The sequence below is a fragment of the Pseudophryne corroboree genome, chromosome 3 (assembly GCF_028390025.1).
Source record: "Pseudophryne corroboree isolate aPseCor3 chromosome 3, aPseCor3.hap2, whole genome shotgun sequence".
Classification (NCBI taxonomy): Eukaryota; Metazoa; Chordata; class Amphibia; order Anura; family Myobatrachidae; genus Pseudophryne; species Pseudophryne corroboree.
In genome coordinates this window covers 81005128-81017152 of record NC_086446.1, presented here as the reverse complement: position 1 = coordinate 81017152, position 12025 = coordinate 81005128, and the positions used below count along the sequence as shown (strand labels likewise).

Sequence of the window (12025 nt, the reverse complement as noted above, 5' to 3'; positions counted from 1 at the left end):
CTTTCCATGTAAGATATTTCAAATCCACCGATTTGAGAGGCTCAAACCAATGGGATTTGAGAAAATCCAAAACTACATTAAAGGTCCCACGGAGTCACTGGGGGCACAACCGGGGGCTGTATATGTAGTACTCCTTTTACAAAAGTCTGAACTTCAGGAACTGAAGCCAATTCTTTCTGGAAGAAAATCGACAGGGCCGAAATTTGAACCTTAATGGACCCCAATTTTAGGCCCATAGACAATCCTGTTTGCAGGAAATGTAGGAATCGACCCAGTTGAAATTCCTCCGTGGGGGCCTTCCTGGCCTCACACCACGCAACATATTTTCTCCAAATGCGGTGATAATGTTGTGCAGTCACCTCCTTCCTGGCTTTTACCAGTGTAGGAATGACCTCTTCCGGAATGCCTTTTTCCTTTAGAATTCGGCGTTCAACCGCCATGCCGTCAAACGCAGCCGCGGTAAGTCTTGGAATAGACACGGTCCCTGCTGAAGTAGGTCCCGTCTTAGAGGTAGAGGCCACGGATCTTCCGTGAGCATCTCCTGAAGTTCCGGGTACCAAGTTCTTCTTGGCCAATCCGGAGCCACGAGTATCGTTCTTACTCCCCTTTGCCGTATAATTCTCAGTACTTTTGGTATGAGAGGCAGAGGAGGAAACACATACACTGACTGGAACACCCACGGTGTTACCAGAGCGTCCACAGCTATTGCCTGAGGGTCTCTTGACCTGGCGCAATACCTGTCCAGTTTTTTGTTGAGGCGAGACGCCATCATATCCACCTTTGGTTTTTCCCAACGGTTCACAATCATGTGGAAGACTTCTGGATGAAGTCCCCACTCTCCCGGGTGTAGATCGTGTCTGCTGAGGAAATCTGCTTCCCAGTTGTCCACTCCCGGAATGAACACTGCTGACAGTGCTATCACATGATCTTCCGCCCAGCGAAGAATCCTTGCAGCTTCTGCCATTGCTCTCCTGCTTCTTGTGCCGCCCTGTCTGTTTACGTGGGCGACTGCCGTGATGTTGTCCGACTGGATCAACACCGGCTGACCCTGAAGCAGGGGTTTTGCCAGGCTTAGAGCATTGTAAATCGCTCTTAGCTCCAGTATATTTATGTGAAGAGACATCTCCAGGCTTGACCATACTCCCTGGAAGTTTCTTCCCTGTGTGACCGCTCCCCAGCCTCTCAGACTGGCATCCGTGGTCACCAGGACCCAGTCCTGTATGCCGAATCTGCGGCCCTCTAACAGATGAGCACTCTGCAACCACCACAGAAGAGACACCCTTGTCCGTGGCGATAAGGTTATCCGCTGATGCATCTGCAGATGCGATCCGGACCATTTGTCCAGCAGATCCCACTGAAAAGTTCGTGCGTGGAATCTGCCGAATGGAATCGCTTCGTAAGAAGCCACCATCTTTCCCAGTACTCTTGTGCATTGATGCACAGACACTTTTCCTGGTTTTAGGAGGTTCCTGACAAGTTCGGATAACTCCCTGGCTTTCTCCTCCGGAAGAAACACCTTTTTCTGAACCGTGTCCAGAATCATTCCCAGGAACAGCAGACGTGTCGTCGGGTTCAATTGAGATTTTGGAAAATTCAGAATCCACCCGTGTTGTTGCAGCACTACTTGGGTTAGTGCTACTACGTCCTCCAGCTGTTCTCTGGACCTTGCCCTTATCAGGAGATCGTCCAAGTAAGGGATAATTAATACGCCTTTTCTTCGCAGAAGAAACATCATCTCGGCCATTACCTTGGTAAAGACCCGAGGTGCCGTGGACAATCCAAACGGCAGCGTCTGAAACTGATAATGACAGTTTTGCACCACGAACCTGAGGTACCCTTGGTGTGAAGGGCAAATTGGGACATGCAGGTAAGCATCCTTGATGTCCAGGGACACCATAAAGTCCCCTTCTTCCAGATTCGCTATCACTGCTCTGAGTGACTCCATCTTGAACTTGAATTTTTGTATGTACAGGTTCAAAGATTTCAGATTTAGAATAGGTCTTACCGAGCCGTCCGGCTTCGGTACCACAAATAGAGTGGAATAATACCCCTTTCCCTGTTGTAGGAGGGGTACCTTGACTATCACCTGCTGAGAATACAGCTTGTGAATGGCTTCCAATACCATCGCCCTGTCTGAGGGAGACGTTGGCAGAGCAGACTTTAGGAACCGGCGAGGGGGAGACTTCTCGAATTCCAACCTGTAACCCTGAGATACTATCTGCAGTATCCAGGGGTCCACCTGTGAGTGAGCCCACTGTGCGCTGAAATTCTTGAGTCGACCCCCCACCGCCCCTGAGTCCGCTTGTAAAGCCCCAACGTCATGCTGAGGGCTTTGCAGAAGCCGGGGAGGGCTTCTGCTCCTGGGAAGAAGCTGCTTGGTGCACTCTCTTACCCTTTCCTTTGCCTCGGGGCAGATAAGACTGTCCTTTCGCCCGCTTGTTCCTATAGGAACGAAAGGACTGCGGCTGAAAAGACGGTGTCTTTTTCTGTTGGGAGGGGACCTGAGGTAAAAAGGTGGATTTCCCGGCTGTTGCCGTGGCCACCAAATCCGATAGACCGACCCCAAATAATTCCTCCCCCTTATACGGCAATACTTCCATATGCCGTTTGGAATCCGCATCACCTGACCATTGTCGCGTCCATAAACTTCTTCTGGCAGATAAGGACATCGCACTTACTCTCGATGCCAGAGTGCAAATATCCCTCTGAGCATCTCGCATATAAAGAAAAGCATCCTTTAATTGCTCTAAAGTCAATAAAATACTGTCCCTATCCAGGGTATCAATATTTTCAGTCAGGGAATCCGACCACACCACCCCAGCACTGCACATCCATGCAGAGGCGATGGCTGGTCGCAGTATAACACCAGTATGAGTGTATATACTTTTCAGGGTAGTTTCCAGCCTCCTATCCGCTGGATCCTTGAGGGCGGCCGTTTCAGGAGACGGTAACGCCACTTGTTTTGATAAGCGTGTGAGCGCCTTATCCACCCTAGGGGGTGTTTCCCAGCGCGCCCTAACCTCCGGCGGGAAAGGATATAATGCCAATAACTTCTTTGAAATTAGCAGTTTTCTATCGGGGTTAACCCACGCTTCATCACACACTTCATTCAATTCGTCTGATTCAGGAAAAACTACAGGTAGTTTTTTCAGACCCCACATAATACCCCTTTTTGTGGTACATGCAGTATCAGAGATATGTAAAGCCTCCTTCATTGCCGTGATCATATAACGTGTGGCCCTACTGGAAAATACGTTTGTTTCTTCACCGTCGACACTAGATTCGGTGTCCGTGTCTGGGTCTGTGTCGACCGACTGAGGTAAAGGGCGTTTTACAGCCCCTGACGGTGTCTGAGACGCCTGTACAGGTACTAACTGATTTGCCGGCCGTCTCATGTCGTCAACTGATTTTTGTAATGTGCTGACATTATCACGTAATTCCATAAACAAAGCCATCCATTCCGGTGTCGACTCCCTAGGGGGTGACATCACCATTACCGGCAATTGCTCCGCCTCCACACCAACATCGTCCTCATACATGTCGACACACACGTACCGACACACAGCAGACACACAGGGAATGCTCTTATCGAAGACAGGACCCCACAAGCCCTTTGGGGAGACAGAGGGAGAGTTTGCCAGCACACACCCAAGCGCTATAAATATATAGGAACAACCCTATAGAAGTGTTGTCTCCTTTATAGCAGCTTAATATATATATAAAAATCGCCAAAAAAGTGCCCCCCCCCCTCTCTGTTTTACCCTGTTTCTGTAGTGCAGTGCAGGGGAGAGTCCTGGGAGCCTTCCTCGCAGCGGAGCTGAGCAGGAAAATGGCGCTGTGTGCTGAGGAGATAGGCCCCGCCCCCTATTTCGGCGGGCTCTTCTCCGGAGTTTGTGAGACCTGGCAGGGGTTAAATACATCCATATAGCCCCAGGGGCTATATGTGATGTATTCTTTAGCCAAACGAGGTATTATCATTGCTGCCCAGGGCGCCCCGCTGGTGTGAAGTGTGTGACAACAATGGCGCACAGCTGCAGTGCTGTGCGCTACCTCATGAAGACTGAAAAGTCTTCTGCCGCCGGTTTCTGGACCTCTTCACTTTTCGGCATCTGCAAGGGGGTCGGCGGCGCGGCTCCGGGACCGGACTCCATGGCTGGGCCTGTGTTCGATCCCTCTGGAGCTAATGGTGTCCAGTAGCCTAAGAAGCCAATCCATCCTGCACGCAGGTGAGTTCACTTCTTCTCCCCTAAGTCCCTCGTTGCAATGAGCCTGTTGCCAGCAGGACTCACTGTAAAATAAAAAACCTAAAAACTTTTTCTAAGCAGCTCTTTATGAGAGCCACCTAGATTGCACCCTGCTCGGAGGGGCACAAAAACCTAACTGAGGCTTGGAGGAGGGTCATAGGGGGAGGAGCCAGTGCACACCACCTGATCCTAAAGCTTTATTTTTGTGCCCTGTCTCCTGCGGAGCCGCTAATCCCCATGGTCCTGACGGAGTCCCAGCATCCACTAGGACGTCAGAGAAATACAAATACGACCCCTAGGCTATGACATAGTACATAGAGGAAAGTGGTGAGCATATAGCACCTCTCCTGAAGCTCCTTTCATCTTAAACTGTAGAAGAAAGAGGATGTAGTTGTGTGGCCGGCGGTCACAATACCGACGTCGAGATCCCGCACCCAATACAATTTTGATAGTTGGCATGCCGACTAACAGGGACTATTCCCACCCCTGGGTTTCCACAACGCCCATAGAGTGGGAATAGATCCTGAGGCCGCAAGGGGCTTTGTTGCCCCGCCAAGACATCTCGAAGAAAGGATCTCGGCGTCGCCATGGTGACCGTCGGTCACACATACCCAACCCGAAGAAAGTACTTCAAAAGAAAAGAGAAGAATGGGATGTCTGTCAGAGAGCCCTTACAGAGTATGCAGATCAAAAAATGTAATCTTTATTGCTATGTATTAAAATAAACAAAGGGGGGGGGGGGGGGGAGTGAACATATGTAGTTATGCTCATAAGGAAAACCATGATGGAAACCACAGAGCAAATGTATAAATGACACCTACACTGTTTATCATACTCCTACTGTATATTTGACCCGTATTAGTTTATTATTATTCTATTTTCTTTTCATCATTTGATGAGACTAGAGCAAGGGGTGGGCAATAAGTGGACCACCAGCTGCTTTTGAACTACACATTCCAGCATGCCCAGTTTTATCATGGCAACATAGCAAAACCGTGTCAGGGCATGCTTGGATGTATAATTCTACAGCATGATTGTCAAATTGTTTACGATCAAGAATGGAGATCCACAATTACCCAGTAAACCAGGGTTAGGCAATAAGGGGCTCTGCAGCTCCTGTGATACTACACATCCCAGCATGGCCTGCCACAGTTTTGCCATCAGTGCATGCTAAAACTGGCAAGGAATACTGGGATATGTAGTCCCACAGCAGCTGCAAGGATGTTTATTGCACCGCCATGCACTAAAAACTGGCATTCAATAATCAGATATTAAACCAGTGGGTCGTATGTAATTAGAAATAACATCCAATCAAGAAACCAGTCTAGCTGTCCATTTTACAACACTGGGACCTGCTCCACACATACAGCAAGACACTATGGTGGTCATTCCGAGTTGTTCGCTCGCAAGGCGATTTTAGCAGAGTTGCTCACGCTAAGCCGCCGCCTACTGGGAGTGAATCTTAGCATCTCAAAATTGCGAACGATGTATTCGCAATATTGCGATTACAAACTTCTTAGCAATTTCAGAGTAGCTTCAGACTTACTCGGCATCTGCGATCAGTTCAGTGCTTGTCGTTCCTGGTTTGACGTCACAAACACACCCAGCGTTCGCCCAGACACTCCCCCGTTTCTCCAGCCACTCCTGCGTTTTTTCCGGAAACGGTAGCGTTTTTTCCCACTTGCCCATAAAACGGCCTGTTTCCGCCCAGAAACACCCATTTCCTGTCAATCACACTACGATCGCCTGAGCGATGAAAAAGCCGTGAGTAAAATTCCTAACTTCATAGCAAATTTACTTGGCGCAGTCGCAGTGCGGACATTGCGCATGCGCACTAAGCGGAAAATCGATGCGATGAAATTTACCGAGCGAACAACTCGGAATGACCACCCATGTACTAATAATACAACTTTCACACATGAGCCATAGCAAACACTGACACTACCAGACCCCCTCACCTCCCCAGTCAGGTCCCTGTGTTTGTAATAGAGATAAGAGTGATGTCACTGTGACACTCCCTCACCTCCCCAGTCAGGTCCCTGTGTTAGTAATAGAGATAAGAGTAATGTCCCTGTGACACTCCCAGACCCCCTCACCTCCCCAGTTATGTCCCTGTATTAGTAACAGAGATAAGAGTGAAGTCTGACATTCCCAGACCCCCTCACCTCCCTAGTCAGGTTCCTGTGATGTCACTGTGATTCTTAGACTCCCTCACCTCCCCAGTCAGCAGGTAGATGATCTCAAGGGTAAGCTTTAATATCCTTTCATTTATGTGACTCCTGTCCTTGTCCATCCTCAGTGATCAGTGATTTATACAGGAGGCATCCCATTGTCACGTGATTTCTAGTCAAGATTCCTCGCAGTTCAACACTCTAGGAATAAATATAGTAATCATTACAGAGTACACATGTAACATTCAAATATGAAACAATTGGTGACTGTACGTCCTCCTCTTTTCCCTGAGCCACATAGTACTGGTCAGTGTATCTCAGAGGTTCTTCTGATCCAGCTGTATAAGACTCAACAGGGGCCATCACACAATGTCATGATGTCATATGTCACAAGGTCATATTGGTCAAGGTTAAACCAATTGCCATATGCGCCAATAGAAATCTGTTACAAATGCCTGGACGGGGGATTTGGAATCAATTTCAATTTCATTCTAGAAACTAAAGCTGGATACACAACTGAATGACCCAGTGATGCGATATAATGATATATTGCATCACCATACACACTGCACAATCCGCTGTACAACAATGTGATACATCATTTACCACGACGCCTGTGGAATCGTCTCACTGGACGTGCAGCACATAAATTGTGACAAAGTGACCACCCAATGCATCAAAGAACTGGGTGGATATGAGGGTACACACTATGCAATGGTGGATGTGATCTATTGTGGACCAGCCAATATATCGTATAGTGTGTACCCAGCTCAAGAGATCAGTATAGTCCAGACAATTACATGAAATGTATAGGTTTCTGTTCTTCTAATAAAATGATTACTATACACGGGTGTGGTATTGAAAGTCGACAGTAACTAGGTCGACAATGTCTAGGTCGACCACTATTGGTCGACAGTAACTAGGTCGACAGGGTCAAAAGGTCGACATGTTCTAGGTCGACAGGTCAAAAGGTCGACATGAATTTTTAATGTTATTTTGGTGTCATTTTCTTCGTAGAGTGACCGGGAACCCCAATTAGTGCACCGCGTCCCCTCGCATGGCTCGCTTCGCTCGCCATGCTTCGGGCATGGTGCCTTCGCTCCGCTACCGCTTCGCTCGGCACAGATTACCGTTCCAATCGTAGTCCACGTGGATCGTTAAGTATGAAAAGGTTCAAAAAAAAGAAAAAAATGGTGAAAAACTCATGTCGACCTTTTGACCTGTCGACCGAGAACATGTCGACCTTTTGACCCTGTCGACCTTTTGACCCTGTCGACCTAGTTACTGTCGACCAATAGTGGTCGACCTAGACATTGTCGACCTAGTTACTGTCGACCAATAGTGGTCGACCTAGACATTGTCGACCTAGTTACTGTCGACTTTCAATCCGGATCCCCTATACACAGGTCACTCTATACAATAGTTACACTATCACACCCCTGATATACACTGATCATTGTACACAGGTCACACGGATATCACACCCCTGATACACACTGATCATTGTACACAGGTCACACGGATATAACACCCCTAATACACACTGATCATTGTACACAGGTCACACGGATATCACACCCCTGATACACACTGATCATTGTACACAGGTCACACGGATATCACACCGATCATTGTACACAGGTCACACGGATATCACACCCCTGATACACACTGATCATTGTACACAGGTCACACGGATATAACACCCCTAATACACACCGATCATTGTACACAGGTCACACGGATATCACACCCCTGATACACACTGATCATTGTACACAGGTCACATGGATATAACACCCCTGATACACACTGATCATTGTACACAGGTCACACGGATATAACACCCCTGATGCACACTGATCATTGTACACAGGTCACACGGATATCACACCCCTGGTACACACTGATCATTGTACACAGGTCACATGGATATAACACCCCTGATACACACTGATCATTGTACACAGGTGAAATGAGAGATCCAATTAGAAATGCCAATTTGCTGTACTCACGGCGAGCATTAGCAAATTTTCTACTAAATAAGACCCGGTTTTGAAAGTGTTTGAAACAGTGGGGAAACCTTCCTGGACCTTCAAAAAAGTGTCAGCAGAATCAAGAAGGCTGTTAGTGGTCATAAGGAAAGTACTGGATGTTCTTAAAAGTTGTCAAATGGCGGATTTTTTTTTACATTTAGGGGGGTATTCAATTGAAGTCGGGACGGCCGTCTTGTCAGAAAGACAGCATTTTCAGATTTCCGACCTATTCAATGAGGCTGCTGTTTTTCCGTCAGGTCGGCTATTTTTTTTATTTATTTTTTTAAATGCTAGAAAGCTATTATTTTTCATTTAAATAATCACTTTGATTAAACTTGGGGTGCAGGAAAAACACAACGAAATAAGTTGACTTTGGGGTATTTTTTTTTTTATTTAAATCCCAAGAATAACATGCAATTATTGGTTCAATTAAGCCTACTGAAAACTTCCAAAACGCCAAATTAGTCATTATGGGTGGTGTCCGAAGGGGTTCGGAGGCAAGTTACAATATTTTTTACCATAAAATAAAGTTTTTCCTACCTTTATACACTCTCAGGTGTATGTGCACGAAAAAAATTGGATTTTAATTACCTACCGGTAAATCCTTTTCGCGTAGTCCGTAGAGCAGGCATTCCCAACCACGGTCCTCAAGGCACACCAACAGTGCAGGTTTTAGTGATATCCAGGCTTCAGCACAATGGTTAAATCAAAATCACTGAGCTACTAATTAAGTCACCTGTGTTAAAGCCTGGATATCACTAAAACCAGGACTGTTAGTGTGCCTTGAGGACCGAGGTTGGGAAACACTGCCGTAGAGCATGCTGGGGTCCACATTAGTACAATGTGGTATAGACAGGTCCCTTGGAAGCCATGGGCACTTTAAGAGTTTAATAGAGTGGGCTGGATCCTCCCTCTATGCCCTTCCTACCAGACTCGGTCTAGAAACTGTGCCCGAGGAGACGGACATACTTCAAGAGAAGGAAATTACACAGATAGTGGCGAGATTCACACCAGCTCACACATAACAGAAAATCAAGCAACCAGCTTGAAACAAGTCAGCAACGGCTGATCAACAGTACTTAACCAAGTAACAATGCAGTACTCAACGAAAAACAAAGTAACAAGGCAGTACTGAACCAAGTAACAAATGCAGGGAAACGAAGCGCTGGGCGGGCGCCCAGCATCCTCTACGGACTACGAGAAAAAGGATTTACTGGTAGGCAATTAAAATCCTATTTACTCTTGCGTCCTAGAGGATGCTGGGGTCCACATTAGTACCATGGGGATGAATCAAAGCTCCCAGTACGGGAGGGAGAGAGCGGAGGCTCCTGCAGAACCAATTGACCAAACTTTAGGTCCTCAGAGGACAAAGTATCGAACTTGTAGAACTTGGTAAACATGTTCGATCCTGACCAAGTAGCTGCTCGGCAAAGCTGTACGCCGAGATACCCCGGGCAGCCGCCAAGGAAGAACCCACTTTACGGGTAGTGTGCGCCTGAACAGATTTTTGACACGGCAGGCCTGCCGTAGAATAAGCATGCTGTATAGTAAACCTGATCCAGCGAGAAATCGTCTGCTTAGAAGCAGGACACCCAACCTTATTAGGATCATAAAGGACAAACAGAGCGTCCGACTTCCTGTGATGAGAGGTTCTCTTCACATAAATCTTCAAAGCCCGTACAACATCCAAGGACTTTGAGGTAATTGAGGAGTCAGTAGCCACTGACACCACAATAGGTTGGTTGATATGAAAAGCCGACAACCTTTGAAATAAATTGATGACGCGTCCTGAGCTCAGCTCTATATTCATGGAAAATCAAGTAGGGGGTCTTGTAGGACAATGTCCCCAATTCTGACACATGTCTAGCAGATGCCAATGCCAACAGTGTGACAGTCTTTCAAGTAAGAAACTTGACCTCAACCTCCTGTAAAGGCTCGAACCAATCCGATTGCAGAACTGCAGTACCAGGTTAAGATCCCAAGGTGCCTTGGGAGGCACAAAGGGAGGTTGGATGTGCAGAACCCCTTTCAAGAAAGTCTGAACCCCAGGGAGGGCAGCCAATTGTTTCTGAAAGAAAATGGACAAGGCCGAAATCTGGACTTTTATGGAGCTCAGGCGCAGGCCCACATCCACCCCTGCTTGCAGGAAGAGCATAAACCGTACAAGTTGAAACTCCACCATAGGAAACTTCTAGGATTCACACCAAGACACGTACTTTTTCCAAATCCGATGGTTAATGTTTTGACGTTACTCCTTTCCTAGCTTGTATCAGGGTAGTTATAACTTTGTTCGGAATGCCCTTCCGAGCCAAGATCTGGCGTTCAACCTCCATGCCGTCAAACGTAGCAAGTCTTGATAAGCGAACGGCCCCTGTTGCAGAAGGTCCTCTCGAAGAGGAAGAGGCCTCGGATCCTACAGCAGTAACGCCAGAAGATCCGCGTACCAAGCCTTTCTTGGCCAGTCCGGAGCAATGAGTATCGCCTGAACTCTTGTTCTTTTGATTATTTTGAGACTCCTTGGGATGAGTGGAAGTGGAGGGAACACATACACTGACCTGAACACAAACGGAGTTACCAGGGCGTTCACCGCCACTGCCTGTGGATCCTCGACCTGGAACAATACCTCCGAAGCTTCTTGTTGAGGCGTGAGGCCATCATGTCTATTTGAGGTACGCCCCAAAGACTTGTCACCTCTTCAAACACCTCTGGGTGGAGACCCCACTCTCCCAGATGGAGATCACGTCTGCTGAGGAAGTCCGCTTCCCAGTTGTCCACTCCCGGAATGAAGATTGCCGACAGCGCCACCGCGTGCTTTTCCGCCCAGAGGATGATTTTTGTTACCTCTGACATTGCAGCTCTGCTCTTCATTCCGCCTTGTTGGTTTATGTAGGCCACTATTGTTACATTCAAAAGGGTGATGAGGAGAGATCAAAGGCGCTACTCAACAAAATATAATGATAAAAAGATTAAATATACATCACGAGTTCTTTGTGTGAATTTCTCTTTCACCAATGTCAAAGATGATTTTCAATTCAGCAACTCCGAGATGTTACATGCATAGAGAAAACAACAGAAACACAGAATGTGTAGTATTGTTTGCCACAGTATAATGATTAAAATGTCCCGTGACTTCCTCCAATGGAAAGAGAGCCCTATATGGTGGGGATCTTGATAGTAGAGAAAAGGATAGTTCCTCATATCAACGTAAAACGTACCAAGACTCACTTAAAAGGGATATAACATCATGTCTATCAAGGTATCTTTTATGTTTCTTAATGGCACCAGCAAAATAGAATTAGATTTGTTCAAATTAAACGTACCACATTCATGTTCTTGGTAGATGGATATCCACACGTAGCGGTTTCTTTGGAATGGATGCAAAAGAACTTTTCTCCAAAAAATAATTTATTATTATAAATACATCAGTTATACAAGGTAAAAAATTCTCCTTAAAAGATTCCACAAAATGGTATATACAAATACTGTGGGTCAGATGTAAAAAGACTGCCACATGTGAATTCCGGACTAACACCTATGTACCACACATGAGATATACCTTGGGAACTTTTGAAGA

General features: G+C 46.7%; 1 protein-coding gene across 4 annotated transcripts in view; it reads right to left on the bottom strand.

Annotated features, from left to right (window-relative positions):
• The window catches only part of LOC135054810 (oocyte zinc finger protein XlCOF6-like), a 131587-nt gene that overhangs the window by 77026 nt on the left and 42536 nt on the right, over positions 1-12025 (bottom strand). For all 4 annotated transcript variants that reach the window (XM_063958171.1, XM_063958170.1, XM_063958173.1 and 1 more), the window contains one exon: positions 6460-6616. In XM_063958171.1, the coding sequence (XP_063814241.1) occupies positions 6460-6537 (78 nt within the window). In that variant the 5' untranslated portion in view covers positions 6538-6616. The remainder of the gene's footprint in view (positions 1-6459; positions 6617-12025) is intronic.